At 38.9% G+C, this 17,642-nt stretch overlaps 1 protein-coding gene across 2 annotated transcripts in view; it reads left to right on the top strand.

The window, feature by feature from the left end:
- Nucleotides 1–17,642, top strand: part of LOC138012428 (uncharacterized) — a 139,953-nt gene that overhangs the window by 102,370 nt on the left and 19,941 nt on the right. For both annotated transcript variants that reach the window (XM_068859198.1, XM_068859197.1), the window contains exons 19-21: nucleotides 2,702–3,030; nucleotides 11,790–11,928; nucleotides 14,055–14,389. In XM_068859198.1, the coding sequence (XP_068715299.1) occupies nucleotides 2,702–3,030; nucleotides 11,790–11,928; nucleotides 14,055–14,389 (803 nt within the window). The remainder of the gene's footprint in view (nucleotides 1–2,701; nucleotides 3,031–11,789; nucleotides 11,929–14,054; nucleotides 14,390–17,642) is intronic.

The raw sequence follows: 17,642 nt of genomic DNA on the forward strand, positions 1-17,642 counted from the left end.
CATTGAAGCGCTAGAAATCCGCAAGCATGAGAACCTCATGAATGGTTGCAATGGACGAGCTCTAAATCTAGATTAACACCACCAAATTAATGAGCCTTGACTTTCCACCATTGTACTAAGTTTTTTACATAAAGCAATCTTGTACTCATAATCTTCATTTACTGACGAAGCTCTAAACGGCGAAACGTTTGAAGTATAAAACCGATTAGAAACACATATGCCTCAAGAAGTTATTTCCTTATTACATTATCTATCGAGGCATGGCTACACCTTTCTCCTTCTCATCATATATATATATATATATATATATATATATATATATATATATATACATATATATTGACCGTTTCCCGTAATCCATATCAAGCTCTCAGTCGATAATAGTAAATTCACAGCAAATTACGAATTAAGGATAATCGATAATTCAAGGTAGAGAATAGGTTGTTAAAAAAAAGCACGCGCAGACCTCGAAAAAGACGATTCTCGTTCCCAGAGCCCATTCCTGGGACATTGTATTGTGTGCTTCTCTCCACCTAGGTGTATAAATTTGGTACCGGCGAATTTAATGCTGGGGATAACCCTGCGTTGGACTAGCATCCCATCCAGGGGGGGAGTAGAAATACTCCTAGTCGCTTCATGCTACAGAAAGCGGAAAGCAGAAAGCTCCTGCCTAGCCGGCCACTTGGCTCGTAAGCAGACTTTACCTTTCTTTACCTGGAGACAAAGGAATCACAGTCCTAAATTCTGGGACTTCCGGAGTTCATATATGAGTCGTCAATATTGCTAAACATAGCGGCGCTCAGGTGCAATTCACCGCTCCATGTGAGTGTTGACTCAACGAAGAGAATGTGTCCCATGTTGTCGAATACGATAAAGAAGCGATAAGGAATATCCGGGTTTTAAACAGACACTCTGATCATTTTATCGACCGACAGTGCCACATCGTCCATTTTTGCTTCCGACTTTTAAGATTTTTTATTCGCAAGCTTCTCTATTTCTCATGTCTCTAGAACCCTTCTTTTTCTCGTGCGAATGCCCCTCCGGCTGAAAGAAACGAAGGGGCCTGGGAACTAGAATAGACAAAATATATGCTTTGCCCAATAGATCGTTTTCACTGTCACGGAACAAAAAAAATTAAATCGAAACGTTCTATGAAAAAAGCCAAAAACTTGGAATGTTGTAGGAGACAAATTCACAAATCACCTCTCCAATTCTCAGGTCTGTGCGCTGCATCGTTTCTGAGTTATTTGTCGAACCGTCTGACGCAACTTTACACAGTTTGTATGGAGCCGCCATGTAGGAACACATCCGTTGTCCAAAAATATGGCGGTCAGAAATCAAGAAGAACATTCTGGAGTTCACTTTGCGTTGAAAACGCTTACTTTTCGCTCATGAGATAAAATGTGTACACGTTTCCTAATGTACTTGAGACGCACAAACTGCTGAGATTCATATGGATAGAATTTTTTTTCAACCAAATAGCTTTGTATCATGGTGGTCACGCAAGGTGACAATTCGGAAATTCAAATGCTGTATTTTCGAAACGAAAGATGTCATGGAACTGGAAACTTGAAAAATAAAATAATAAGGTGACCTTCAACCTCCTGTAAATAAAAATTCAAAACACCTTTGGATTTGATGACGTCACTGTGAAAACCATCTATAGGCCATTTCCGATTTTATGTCTGACTCCTCTTTAAAATAAGTCTGAGTGTAAAGTTTTTCTTATGAAAATTAGTTTTCATTCATATGTAAAGTAGAACTAATTACCATCACACTTAGGCCGCGCTTTGAAGAGGAGGCAGACATAAACTCGGAAATAGCTTATTCATTAAAAAGAGATGCAGATTTCATGTGTTGTTCTTGATGTTGCCTCTGTCTTGCTTCAGAAAGCTCCGCTTGCTGGCCCTCCCTACATTTCTCAGCATCTTTATGTCAAATTTAAAGTTACTATCAGAAACAATTTCCAACTGAAAGCATTTTGATTTTAGCTATTTTTTGCCTGTTATCTATCGTGCAACGTCTAAAGAGAAAAGGAGAACTTGCAATAAGAGACGCGTTCATGCATTTATGACAGGCAGTGCGTGTGGTTTGACGTTTGCCGTTTCACGTTAACACATCGCTAAACCTCTCGAATCACAACGAACATTTGTTCTGAACCTTCATCGTTACTACCAGCTAACATTTCCATAATGCTCTTCGTACCTTCAACATTAAGACTAGTTTTCTTTTTACGGCTTAAGCGTGAGGAGAAGAAACATGCATGCATTTTGGAAGGGCAGGGCTTGATTTCCCGCTGCTCTCATGCTTGACGTAACCCCTTCATTGTTAATGGGATTAGACGCTCGTTTGGCACTAGTTTCGCTTCTTGTACCTTTTCGTTTTTTAATCAATATAGTGCCAGTTGTACATGACCCACTGATATTCACCGTTCATCTAAAACACACACACACGCACAAAGCACAAGTGACATACACAGACGCACTAACTTGGCTTCGTTATGACAAAAGGTTCGGATGATGAAAACACCATATGGTCCACGAATGTTGCTTGTTCTTCTGCTTGTGGCGATAGTGAAAACCAGTCTTTAGGTCGTAGGCATGAAGAGCATTATGGAATCAGTAGAGACTGATAGCATCGTTGATTAGTGAGAGAGCCTTATGCAATAATGCTAATAATGTTTTTGTTCCAACATATCAAGGCTGCATAAGACCCCTTGGAATGATATCAGGAGCCATCAGTGATATCCAGATAACCTCTTCTTCACAGTTGGACGAAGATCATTCTTCAACAAGAGCAAGGTTGCAATTGAAAGCATTTGACAACAAGTCTAGTGGCTGGTCCCCTGTAAAAAGTGATCATAATCAATGGCTGCAAGTAGACCTTGATGGTTCAGCCAGAATTACGCGTTTAGCGACTCAGGGTAGCAACGCAAACGATGAATGGGTAACGAAGTATATTTTGAAGTATAGCCATGACGGAGTCCGCTTCCACACGTACCGTGAGAGTGTAGAAGAGACATCAGCGAAGGTGAGTCCACTCGCTTTACTTACATGCTTACATGGTTTTATTGTGCTCGGTATTATGCCTCCGCATATAGAGCAAGACAAAACATAATAATGAACTTTATACAATATAGGTGGCGTATTTCATTCTGAAAAAAGACGACAAGGGCAAGGAGTTTGTAACATTTGCTGCAGGCCCAACAAGTGAGCGCATTTACACGGGCCCCGTTTTGAGTTAATTCATGACGAATTATTACCAATCATGGAAGAACGATTCGACAGCTGATTCAACTTCAAAACATTTTATAATCAGCTTGAGGAAATTACCAAACGGCTTCAGTTTTGTTAAATGATTCCGCAATTTTTCAATTTAAGCCAACAAGTATTATTTTGGCTTTGCAATGCTTGAATCGATACACAAAGCAAGTCAAAAACTCACCTAAAGGCTCGGGGAATTATTGGTTTTTGACGACACGCACTTCATGTCAAATTATTTTCTCGTTTTAAACAAATACAACCATTAGTATAGCAAGAGTATTAAATAAAGCAGTTGAGTGACTTCTTCCACCAAGTTTGAGCTATTACTGGTATTCTGTTTTGACGATGTCGTTCTCTTTCTCTCTCCTTTCGTTTCTGTTGTAGTCATAGGCCCTCCCAGGTGTCATGCAACAGTATCAGAGCTTCTAAAGATATTTCAAAAATTGTAATACAGAGAAAACAGCAGCTCTAAAAAAAATAAAAATAAACACTCAGCTTTAAGTCTATATCCCTCTGATGCCTGTCTCAAATGACTGCGTAGCCACTAGTGTGGACCCCAGCTCTCGTGCTATGTCAAACAGGATTGAAGCCAGCGAAAAATGCAGAAAGAAAACATTTTCCAAACCGTTTTCCATCTGAACACGAAACTTTAACTAAGCAAAACCAATTATACTATAAAGAATATTCCGTGATCAACAAGGCAAAGACAAAGGAAATCTGAAAAGGAATAAAGCAACTTATATGTCTAAAGTCCAAAGGCTCCGTTAGTAAATTAATTATTAATGATCACGAGCTTACAAATGTAAAAGCCATTGCTGATCAATTGAATAAATGTTTGTCTAATATTCGAAAAAAAACTTGGCCTCAGCTCCACCAAGACCAAATCTACCTTTTAATTATTAATTTAGATACACCCCAGGCCTCTAGTTTTTTTCTTATCTCATACTAATTCAACTGAGATTGAGAATATAATTATGTCCTTAGGTTCAACTAAGGCTTGTGGCCCATTTAGTATTTAAACCTCTCTTCGTTAGGCTTTAAAAGATGTTTTGTCAATCCCCCTACAGCTGCTTTTTAATTACTCGTTTTCTGCTGGTATGGTGCCTGATCAATTTAAAGTCGCCAGAATAGTTCCTCTTCGTAAAAAAAAAAGGATCCAGTTGTCTAGTCCTCAACTATAGACCTATTTTCATACGTTCCTTATTTAATAAACTAATTGAAAAAATAATTTACAAAAGAATCAATTGAAATCTTGGGAGATTTTCTATCCTATACAATAATCAGTTTGGCTTTAGATCAAAGCATTCATCCTCCCATGCTCTTTTCCTCTTCACCGATAACATACAGCGATCAATTGATAATGGCACCTACTCTTGTGGCATCTTCTTAGATTTACGTAAAGCATTTGACACTGTTGACCATAAAATTTTATTAATCAAGTTGAAGTATTATTGCATACGAGATGTTGCAAATGATTGTTTTGCATCATATTTAAGTAACAGGAATCAGTTTGTCTCTTTCCCCGGGTCTCTTTCTTTGGCACTGATTCTGATTACCAAACTGTTACATGTGGTGTACCACAGGGGTCAGTGCTTAGCCCACTTCTTCAGTTCTTCTACAGCTATATATAAATGATATGCATAATGCTCCAATATCTTAGATTTTCACCTTTTTGCTGATGATACAAAGTTGCTTCTCAGTAATCCTAACATTCTAAATCTAGAAACCAACTTAAATGTTGAGCTAGAAAAGGTGAGGTTTGAATATTAAAAAAAAAACAAAAAAAAAAAAAAAAAAAAAAGAAAATACTACCTTTGTGGTATTCCGTTCTCCAGAAAGAAGAATAGCTCATAAGTTGAATCATAGTTTCTCCTGTATGTCTGTTAGATGTGATATTGATCATCAAGTTAAATATTTAGGACTCATTTTTGATTCTAATTTGAACTGGAAACCATACTTACACAAATTGAGCAAGACGATTTCAAGAGGTATTGGAGTACTATATAAAATTAGATATCATGTGAACCGAAAAATATTACTTCAATCATATAAATTAATTCACTTATTTACCCCTTCCTCACCTACGGTATATCAATTTGGGGCAATACTTATAGTTCTACTCTCAGAACTTTAACAATTCTTCAAAAGAGAACAATACGTACTATGACTTTTCCGGAACCAGATGAACACTCTGAGCCTTTTTTAAAGGAATTAATGATTCTTAAATTAACTGATCTTTTCACCCTTTTCAGTGCACCCCCCATGTATCACTATCACTTTAATCTCCTTCCATCTTCCTTTGAATTTTATTTTTTCTAACAGTAGCATCCATAAGCTGATACAATACTAGGCTTGCTTCTAAATCAACTTTATTGCACCAAAAGAAACTGATAAATTCAACTTTCGCTTTGCAGCTGTAAACGTTAGGAATCACCTTGATAAAAACATTTAACTCCTCCCCATTAAAACACTTAAAAACAAAGTTAACTTTAACAGGGATCGGCTATTCATCGAGTTACGAGTTGAGTTGAGTTTGAGTTAACTTTGAGTTAAGATTGAGTTAAAATTGAGTTACAGTTTTTGGCGTTTTTCGCAATTAAAAGTAGTAAATATTCAGTTCAAGTCACTTCGAAAATTGTTTTCTCCGCCTTGAATGATATATTTGCACAAAATTTTGCAAAATGGCATGGATTTCCAATGATCAAAACAATTATATAATTATTACACCTTTCAAAGCATCATTCTCGGTGCTGCTGTTAATTAAGTCCATTGACGTCAAAACGATGTCTTCTTAGAGGGATACATGGGCTTTTTTGTTAAGCCAGTTAAAGCTGGCCCGGTGGCTTATGAACCGTAGTTGTCGTCCGGCATCATGGTCGACCATCACAAGTACGCCGTAAACGAAAGAGGAAAACATCTGATGAAGTGAGCCCGCATTGCGCTTTTTGCTCATAACCACTGAAATTCTAACAATTAATGCATCAACACTATTGTTATGATGTTGGCAGTTAAGCGAGCTGAGTATTTCGTTGTAACACATAAAACGTGTGACAATTCGCACATGGAGGGAAACCATTTCACTGTAAAGTTGAGAGAGATAAGATGTTCAAAGTAATGCTTCATTGTTTTGCCTGGGCACCGCCCCGCAACAGCAAGGCCCCCGCCAGCGAACAAGTCCCTGGATCGAGGCTGCTCGCTTCCACAGCCCACCGGCCCTACTGCTCTTCCAGAGAGGGCACTTCAGGCTTACAGTCACATAACAAATTTATGAAGGGCCCGGTGCAGGCTGCAGTCGTTCCGCAGCTTACCAGGGAAGCTTACCGACGGGGGGTTGCGGGGATTTTGTCCTGTAGGCCAGGGCTCAGCCATTCCGGCCCGCAACCTGCACCCAGTGAGCTCATCCCAGGTCATATGCGGGCCGGTTGCTGCAGGAAGCTCGTCCCTGCGGCTATGGTAACCTATAGAATGCTGTATTGCTCCTCGCCTCAACACGCCCAGTAGGGTGGGAAGAGATCCACGAGGGGCCTATGGTCACATGGAAAGGAGTTCGCCGGACCCTAACCATGAAGCCGCTTTCCGCCGACACAATAATCGGCTTCCAGCGGCAGGTTTGGTGACGCCTGGCTTCGCCCAACGATTCAGGTTAGGCTCCACCTGTTACTGTTCGCGGACGGGTACGGGAGGAAACAATACTCATAGTTACTCCCGCCGTTTACCCGCCGTACACCCGCATATAAGAACAAGTGGATTAAGAATATCAGGCTGAAATTTGGCAATAAAGCACCATATAAATAAGAACAAATTCAGCCTGATAAATTAGACATGTTCTTAATACAAAGGGAAAGGGTATTAGGATAAGGAAATAATACAGTACGGTAACTTATATCAAAGTACTATGGTGTTCAGGACCATTACAAAGTATAAAATCTATTACAAAAAAGCATTGTATGTTAATTAAGCCTCGAGTAATATATAATTTGAGGTATTTCTGAAAGCAATTTTAAGAACATTTTTAAAAATGTTCTTAAAGAACACTTAAAGGCAGGTGTTTACTGTATATTTTTCTTTAAAGTGCTGTTAAGTGGTAACTTTAACTGTAACTTATGAAATTAAATGCTTGCTAATACCTACTTCGGTCTGCTTCCTAGCTACAATCCCAGCCAAAAAGATGGTGACACCAACCCATAATACAGTACTTTCAATGTTGATCGCGCTATAACTCTGGGCATTCATGGAAAAAGTCTTTTTTTTTTTTTCTACAACTTCGAAAAGGGGGGAAGGGGTGAACTGATATGTGGCATCAAGTGCCCCAGAAATCTATGACCGAGACTGGATGGGGTCTAAAGCACAGGTCACTTTCAGTTTGACGGGTCACTCGTACTTGCAGGTCATTGTTTTACCTTTTCGAAAGTAACCTAAAACCCTCAACTTGGCCAACCTTAGGCCTGAAGACCAAGTTTAGGCGTAGGGTTACTCAAAACAATTCGGGCTTTGGGTTAATTTCCAAAAGGTAAAATAATGACGTGCAACGAGTTAGTGACCAGTGATTTAGACCCGCCGCCCAGACTGTGTCATGGTGTCACGCGAGTTTGCTTTGTGACTAGAAAATCACAGGTTCGATTCATTCGATGTTTTTCGGAATCTATACTGGCCCCTTTTTAAAATATGAGTTGTTACTAATCAGTGAAAAGACTATGAAATAAAGTTTGTTTCGCTCACCTTCTGTTTTCCGTTTGTACATGGTAAGACTTGGGATCTTTGCGCACTCTGGGTTCTGGTACTTACGCAATGGAATGTTGATAGTTAAAAGTGGTTGGAAAGCATTCGAAGTGGCGATCCTTAGTTGTCAGTGAGTCAGTGAGGTTATTGGTTAACTAGTCGAGTGTGCTAACCACTGCACCATCACGACAACCCTGCTGGCAACAGAGCAATCAGTGAAGATACTTGTTACCCACGGGGTTCCCCGGCGATATTTAACATTCAGGAACAGGAAATACATCGGATCACCCGAAGGTCATTCACAGCCTACCAGCTAATTATACTTATGTATATGAAGAAGGCTCGAAATCCAACGATGTAGTCACTAGCCAGTAGCAGTAAACTACTACTGGCAGATCCTTTTGAATGAAAAACATTTGTGCCGTGACCACTCACCTATCAAAGAGGTGATTTACCTGGTCAGGGCGTGGGTCTCCCGGGAGATTTTCCTTCAAGGTGACAAGTTAAGTTAAAAGTATGATTATCTGGGGTGTGCATTGTTAGGGTTTCTCTCCTACACTCTCTATAAGATGAAATTAGCCTGTATCCTTCGAAGATTCTTCCTTGTCATCCGCTAAGTTGACTACGGTCGTGCATCATTAACTTGATCCTTAGTTGGATTTCAAGTGGAGTTATAGGGTCCCCTACCTTGTCACTTTGAAAGAAAATTTCCCGGGAGGCCCACGCCCTGACCACGTAAATCACCACTTCGATGGCTTTGTTGCCAACGTGGTTGTTGTGGTGGTGTAGTGGTTATCACACCCGACTGGTAACGGGAGGACGTGGGTTCAAATCGCGCGAAGGGCAAATTTTCTTTCAAAAGATGTACGTTTAGTATGATTAAGGGGGTGTGCATTGTCAAGCTTTCTTTCCTACACACACACTCTCTCTCTCTCTCTCTCTCTGCAATCCGAGCCGTTTCGCAAAATACCTATATGCCTTTTAGTGTGAATCTGCCGCCAACAGTGTGTGGTTTTGTATGCATTTCGCATACATAGTACACAATAATAAACAGTTTGTCCAAAGTGACAGTGACAATCCTGAACAAACACGCCAAAATTGATCGTGCATTACAAGAAAATCCGAAGAGAGAGGTGTATTGTATCTGCTCCAAATGATGTAGTGCTCTGCTTTAGCCAATTGAAATCCTGTACCTCATTTCTATTGTGCATTTTTCTGCACTTACGGTTTTCAAACCCATCTTAAAACTCGGTATACCTTTAGGTATCCCGAGTAATAATTAAGCCTCGTTCTCAATCGTTATATAACACCATCCGTTGTGTGACCTGTAAGATTAAAAAAAAAAAAGCTGCAGCAGTAACTTATTGATCACTGTAAAGAAGGAATGCCAAAGATTGACTGAGAGGAAATACTCTGTGCTAAAGTGACATTTCTTCAAGATCTGAGAAACTTTAGATGGTAAAAGCTGTCAAATAAGTCTGGACTGACTGCCCCTGTGTCTCCGTGGATGGGTATTTCGTTTATGTTTATATAATAAACAGAATATTGCATGACTGCTTGGGGATACGAAATTTCTCTTCTTGTGTTGAAAAATATTTCATGAGTGAGCACAGCAAACGAGTGAAATATTTTTTCAACACTCGAAGAGAAATCTCGTATCTCCGCGCGGATATATAATATCCTGTAGTTATTATACAGATACTGACGAAAAACCAGGATTTCTCCTTTGACTGAAAAATCATATCTTCACGGCGCGCAGTGAACATTTCATTTTTATCTTTCACATGTTAGAATATAGGTGTCGACACGGTAAACAACAAAATTAGCCAATAAAACGCGAGCTTCCTCTTTATTGTAAGACACTTTTGTGCTTTAATATAATTCTTCTCTACTACATTAACATTTTTATGGCAAAATGTTACATTATCATGATTTGATATCATGATATCAGAACTTTCATATCTTGTTTCATGTTACACAACATGAAAGCGCTATCCACTTGTCAGCGGACTGACATAAAAAAAATGAAAGAGAAAAAAAAACAAAAAAAAAAAAACAGGATCTGGCTGACTGATGGCTGACGGACAAGCCAGCTCCCCTCCAATAACTCAGAAGTGACTTTTCTATTTTCCTAGTTAAGCAGCATTAAGGCCACAGGTAATTGCACCTTAGGTGTCTTAACCATGGATAGAGTTATGAAATTTGTTCCTCCTGGCAAATGGATTGCTGATTAAATAAGCCTGATCGTGATTGATCGTTGATTAAAAAGAGGTTGCCTATTTACCGAGTTAGGATTTCGAGTTGGATTTCTAGTTGGATTTTCGAATTGAACTTCTAGTTGGATTTTCGAGTTACGAGTTTTTGGCTGGAGTTTTTTTCGGTGGGGTTTCCAATAAATTTTCAGTGGTTTTACATAACGTACTTTGTCAGTGGTGTTGGACATCGTCTCGAGGTCTTTTCAAGATGGAGGAGAACGAGGATTGCAGATCGGTAAAGGCAATCTTGTTTAATCTATCCAAGAATTGCATTTGTAATTGTATTTTTGACTGGAAACAATAGCTGACACTTCAATGAATGCTTTTAGTTATGAATTATTCATTAACTTTCTACTGTCTGTTCATTTGTGTGTCGAATCGACCGGGGGTTTAACCATTAAAATCTTTCGCGAAATAATATTTGATTTCAAGAGAATTATACACACGTGATCCCAGAAATGTTACCTGGTTTGAACTTTCTTTTCAGAAGTACGTGATATATCCAGGGCCGGGTGGAAGTGTCAAATATGGAAAGGCAGAAGAAATATTTTGAGCCATTTTTTGCGAGTCAATGTAACGAGGTGTAAATTATCTCTGTCCCAACGTAACTGATTTTCTAATACTATCAGAATTGACAATTCTGATCCCAGATCCAGAGTAACAATAAACAGTAAACTAATAGTAATCAAAGATTAGGAGTGCATTCTCCGCCTGTGATAATAGTTGTCTGTTGCTGAAATCATTAATGTGAACGGCTGAAGTTTTACAGACATAAAACATACTGACAAAGTCCACTATTGTTCTGTGGATTTTGATTTCCTTGCTTTCATGCGATTTGATATGACCTTTGATGACACGTTTCGTGACGGCTCCAGTTTCGGTAAACTAGCAAATTCATTAGACACTCTTTCAACTAAGCTATTATCCTCGCAGATATGAACGCGAATTTTAGCAATTGCGTAGAGAAGCCAGAAAAATTCAAGATTTTAACAGGGTTTGAACCCGTGACCTCGTGACTGCGGATGAGACTGATGTTGGGAGCAGTCTACCGAGCCAGACGCTCATGTTAAAACACTCGACGAAGAAAATAGAAAACTAGCTAAAGAAAATAAGTAAATATATATATTCGTTACCAGCAATAAGATTACCCATTCCCGGTGAATAACAGTGACGCATTGATACAAGGTCTCGACAAAGAAAAGCTTATGTTACCAAAAATAAACCATTATAACATGATGGAAATTATTACGGGATGAAATAAATTATTTTAAGCTGAGGAACGAGAAGAGAGAGGAAAAGTTTACACCTTACTCACCTAAGGAATAATATTTGTACACTTTTTAGTCGAAAAGAGATGAATTCGAGCTCACCCCTTTGGGTTTTATTTACTGCGCCTCATGATTGGCCAGAAATTATCGTGCTCCTTTTCCGACCAATTAGGCAGCAAGTGCTGAGTTAGTTAATATGGTGCCTATAGTCAGTGTGAGAGTGCAAGTATTTTTTTCTGTAAACTCTTTCTTCAGCTCATTAATTTGCTTTTCGTTTACCTTAGATATTCGTAGGAAACCGAGACAGTGACACTGTTGTGTATAACAAACTGATTCCACCAATCACTGCCAGTGTACTACGTTTGTTTCCAAAGGAGTGGCATAAGCGGGTCACCATAAGAATGGAAATCTACGGCTGCCAAGGTATTCTGTACAATCAATCTTAGTTGGTAACCATTACAAAATTGGCGTTGCATCAATGAGTAGTATAGCAAGAAGCCAATCATAAGCCGGATTTAGTACCACGAAACACAAATGGACCCATCTCATTAAGCTTTCGCTATTTTTTTTTGGCAAACATGGAGCATAATTATGAGGGTAAAACTGGAAATGGAATATAATGATGGAAATAAGACCATCAACAAGGTATAATCAAGCGGTTTTGTCTAGAATGGATACTCCAAAATAAGGTTAACCTTAGTTGTGTGTACATAAAGTACCAAACGATCTTACTAAAATCTTATACTCAGAACAATTTATGAAAGCTAACCATTTCGTGCCAGCGCTAAACTCTAATCACTAATCATTCTAACACTTAGAAAATAGAAACCAAGCACTAATCACTAAGCACCCTAATCAGTTTCTAACCCAGCAGTCTTTTCTGCCTAAACAGAGTGTTGTTTATCTGTCAAAGTGGGTTAACACTGGGGTTGTCAGGTATTATCACGTAAGGAGTCACGAGGTGTCTCACCTCATTTTGGAGTATTCATTTCAGTTATCGACCTTATTCATACATAGCGGTCAATTTATTATTCTTTTGTCCAAATGCAAATTAGCCCACCAATCCTCATTTTAGGGCAAGAATTCTTTTCAATTCAATTTAAATTGACCACCATTTATGAATAAGGTATATAACCATTGTCAAGCAACAAGACCAATTATAGGCTGCTTCGTTCCCAGGGCATGGCTTTCCGGTAGTTATGTCATCAACACAGGAAATAACGATAACACGCATTGAGTGGGTTTGGCAAATGCCCAAATGTGTTCATTTTTTTTGGCAAAACATTGAAAAGACGCTTAGCGCCACTTGACAGCGTGTATAGGTTAACAAACACATGGAATAATGTTTGGGCAATATTCTTTTCTAATATATGGCGATGTTCTCATAACGTCACCCATTATTATTAATATGCCAACCAGGACCTAACTGGCTGTTGAAACAATGACTTCTTTTGTTCCGTGGTTGGCACCTTTCAATATCAAACGAAATGCTACGTCAATGTTTATAAACAAAAAACTAGCTAGAGTGTCAACTGGAGTATTGCCTCCTGGATTTCCTGGATGAGCTCTAAACTTGAGCCCGTGATATGGTTACGTTATACTGGTCACATTGGCATGCATGGAGAGGTGGACGGACGTACGGTCGTACGGTGACCAAAATCAAATTTTCTCGCATCGATGTGTTACCATATTTTCTTAATTATGGTGCTCTGCGCGCGCCTCCCCTGTTACCCATGGTTCGCACGCCTGAGCTCCGCTATGAATGCTACATTATTATGCAAATACAACGCACAAAGAATCTTAATCCCGGGAGATTTGAATTGGATACAACATTGAGTTAGCCACTTAGGTCTACTCGATAAAGGTGGGCAGACACGAGGGGTCATGTTGCAGCGACATGTTGCAGCGCCAAAAAATCTTGATCAGTGCACACTGAAGCGACATGTAGCAGGGACGTGTAGCGGGGACACAATCACAACATGTGCAGAAACATGAAAATGTTGCGGTTACATGTTTCAGAGATATGTTGCAGTCCCCTTGCCCGTGTGAACTGATAATTTTACAATTGTGCAACACCAATTTAAGGGTTAATTCGTCCCCGCGACGTGTCCCATGAAGTTCAAGTTCTTGAACTTCATTGGGGAAGTCGCTGCAACATATCCTTGAAACATTTACCCGCAACCTTTTCATGTGTGTGCAAATGTTGTAATTTTGTCCCTGCAACATGCCCCTGCAGCATAACCCCTCGTGTCTGGCCACCTTAAAGACTATATATGAAAGGAACATGTACTTGGTTCATTAAAATAAAATGGTCTTTACATAATCTACTCTGCTTGAAAAAGTTGATCATCTGACCACTTCCACAAACATTAGCATTCGAAAGGCTTGGTTCAGGAGTGAACATAAAGCGCACTTTTTGGGCGAACGTAAGAGAAGAGATTCTTAGAGTTCTATTTAAGGTTTGTAGTATATTATTGCAGTTTCCCCTTGATAATTTCAAGTTGATTGTACGCTTGAAGTTTTGATTTCTTTTTACCGGTTAAATGTAGGTTGCGTTGCGCCACTGGGTATGGAAAGTGGAGCAATCACCGATTCGCAGATAACCTGCTCTTCACAGTGGGATAGCGATCATGCCCCTAGACAAGGAAGACTGCAGTTTAAGAGAAGTAATAGAAAAGTAGGAAGCTGGTCATCTCGAATAAACGACTTAAACCAATGGCTGCGTATTGATCTCGGAAGCTATACCACAGTGACTGGACTAGCGACCCAAGGCAGACATGGACTTGATCCTTATGATCAGTATGTTACAGCATACAGGTTACAGTACAGCAATGATGGAATTGTCTTCCACTTTTACAAAGAGCCAGGTCGGACCTCACCAAAGGTGAGGATATTTTCATCTTTTAGACTCGGCTTTCGGGTTTATTCAAATATGCGTTGGTCACAGCTAGGCTAGCGCGGCTACAATTTTGTATCTTGCTGTATACATTGTCGGCAGCCTCTTTAGCTGGCACAAACGTTTGCAGCAAAATTAGCAAAAAATCTACAGACTATAATTAAGCCAAATCATTTTTTTAAAGTAAGCCATCCCTCATTCATATGCATTATTCTCTTATCTATTCGTATCTCATTCATTGATGTGTGTTTTTTGTGGTAATAATGATGGCACCCTCTTTCTGCTGTAGTTAAACTACAAAATAAGGCCGTTCGTATCATTGATGATATTCCTTTAATGGAACCCATAACTCTTCATTATGCATCCTTAAATTTTCTGGAATTCCCTGATATTGTCAAACTTAATACTTGTCCGCTTTTTTATGATTACTTGGGCGGTAATACGTTTCCTACTCTCACCATAATTCGAGTATTTGAGCAACATAGATATAATAGCACTCGTAGTGCTTCTTCTCATTTAGTTATAATTGAATTTTTTAGAAGTGATTAAAAGAGATATTGCCCAAATGTTATTGGCATTACTTGTTTAACGATATTTAATTGGAAATTCGCAACAAACGCACTCAGAATTTGGCTCGAAAACGGTTTCAACACTTAGAAGACTCTCTGTGTAGATCGAGTAACGCTACAACACTCTATCACGTAACGACAATGTTATGGTACCATATGAAACACCGATTATTTCCAAACAAGATGTGATCATTATTATGATGTAATACGTTACCTTGGCAACGGGAAAGCCCAGCAAAAACAGCCTATATTTTAGATTTAGTTGCTCATGTCTCAAAAACGAACCCGTTGACCTCCCTTTTTCACAAAATTAAGGTAGCTCTGAATCCACCACATAGAATTTTTTAAAACTTTGCAGAAAGTTTCATCATGCCCTTGTGATTTCCTTTCAGAAATAAAAAATGGGGGTCACCGAGTTAGTTTTTGGGATGTAAGCAACTAAAGACGAAAGAAAGGGTGTTTTTAGCAGTAAGCAATAGTTAGGAAGTGCGGGCGGTCGTGTGTTGTGTGATGGAACAGACATTGAGGACAGCGTGGGAGAAGTGGGGGAAAGCGCGGGGCTGTGGATTCGTGCTGTTCATTTATTTATTATTATTATTATTATTATTATTATTATTATTATTATTATTATTATTATAGTTGTTGTTAGGGCTAGTGTCAACAGAGGAAACCAAGTCGAAATTGAAATAGAGAAATAATTATTTTTGTATTCTAGAGGTAGAAAATCCAGAAAGTAGTTCTTCGTCAAGTGGCTGACGGAATAGGAATTTGGAAATGTAGGTCTTAGAGGGAGATGGTAAGACCGACGAAAAACTCTTGGAGGGAGGACAAGAACCGAAACTTAACTGAACGCCTAAATGGCGTGGACGCAAAGAAGACGCTCTTTAAATGGAATGAAAATTTTATTGAAAATAAACGCAACTACTTAGATAAGTCAAAACAGTAACAAGTGTTTAAAGTGCCCCTGTGACCAAAAAATATATTCATATTTTTCTTTGGATTTCAAAACTATGTTAACAAAACACTAAGTGACCCACGTTTTAAGCCTTGATTTCAAAAAGACACCTCTTTATTTTAACTGTAATTTTCCTATTTAATGGTCCGCCATTATTAACATTATGTTCTTGAGAGAGCTGGATCGAGGAGAAAATGACGTCAAAGGCTCACTAGTTTAAGAATGCAATACGTGTGTACGCCGCAGAATTAATATGCAGCACGGGGGTTTTGGGCTTTCAGACTTTTAAACTCACGCTTTGCATAAATAATAAGCTGCGTTCACACGCTGAAATTTTAAGCTAGTGAGCCTCTGACGTCACGTTTCCCTGGATCCAACCGTCTGAGGTCCAATCGGTCAGTTTTGAACGTGAGTAATGGCGGAACGTGAAATCCAAAAATTACACTCAAAGTAAACGGCCTTTGGATAAAAATCAAAGCTCAAAATTTTGCCAGTCAGGTGTTAAGCAATCACACTTTCAAAATCTGAAGGAAAAAAGGAAGTGGTTTTTTTTTTTTTTTTTTATCACAGGGGCACATTAAGAACAGTTAATAACAGGAACATGTTTACAAGTGCAAAGTCAACAAAGATGAAACAGTAACTGTCAAAAACTAACTAATATTTGATGGGTTAAGTAAACTGACATTTTTTATTCCTGTTGGATTTTGTATTGCCCAATAAAAATATTGCTTTAGGTATAAATCAACACAACACTTCTGTTGTTTATTGTGCTACATGTAATTGATAATTTATTATATGAAATGTGACTTCGTATCATATTGAAGAGAAATATTTTGTATACCAAGAAGAGCTTTCGTGATTTCATGAAATTTTGCTTGCATGATTGAATTGACCTTGAGAACGAATTTTTGCGTGTTGTTGAAGGCTGTGAACCATATATCTTTCCCATCTATCTTTGCACACAATTGTGCTGTAATCCCTAATTATGCAGATGCAAATCTCCGGGATGTAGCAAAACTTGGGCAAGTAGTTATCTTATAATTTAAATTAAAGGGGCCTGAGAGTGCAAGGCCAACAATAACGAAACAGTAAAACTGTCAAAAACTAGACTAGTAACTTGATGGGTTGAGTAAAGTCACTCTGTTTGTTTATGTTGAATTTTGTATTGCCCTCTTAAAATATTGCTCTAGGTATAAATAACCATTACACTTTTGTTTTGCACGTTTTTTGTGCTAATTGATAATGTCTTTGATAAAATTTGAGTTGGCATCATAGCACAGAGAGATATTCTCTAGACCAAGAAGAGCTCCGTGATTTCATGAGATTTTGCTTGCATGGTCAAATTGACCTTGAGAAGCAATTTGTGCATGACATCGTTGAACGCTGTAAACCATGTATCTTTCCCATCTATCTCTGCACACGATCACTCTGTGATCCCTGATTTTGTAGATGCAAATCTCTGGGACGTGCCACAACTTGGGCAAGTAATTACCTCACAATTTAAAATACTACGATTCTCAGTTGAGTATGACACTAGGGAAGTTTGAAGACAAAGGTCTCGGCCGCGGCTATGCCAGAAACGATGGTGAATGTGTCGTCTATGAAGCGTTTGTAGAAGTCGGGAATATTTCCGTCTGCTCTCAATTTCGCTTCAATTGAGCTCATGAATGCATTTGCAATGAGTGGACCGAGGGGCGAACCCATTGATTTGAAGTCT

Source organism: Montipora foliosa, chromosome 8, assembly GCF_036669935.1.
Source record: "Montipora foliosa isolate CH-2021 chromosome 8, ASM3666993v2, whole genome shotgun sequence".
Classification (NCBI taxonomy): Eukaryota; Metazoa; Cnidaria; class Anthozoa; order Scleractinia; family Acroporidae; genus Montipora; species Montipora foliosa.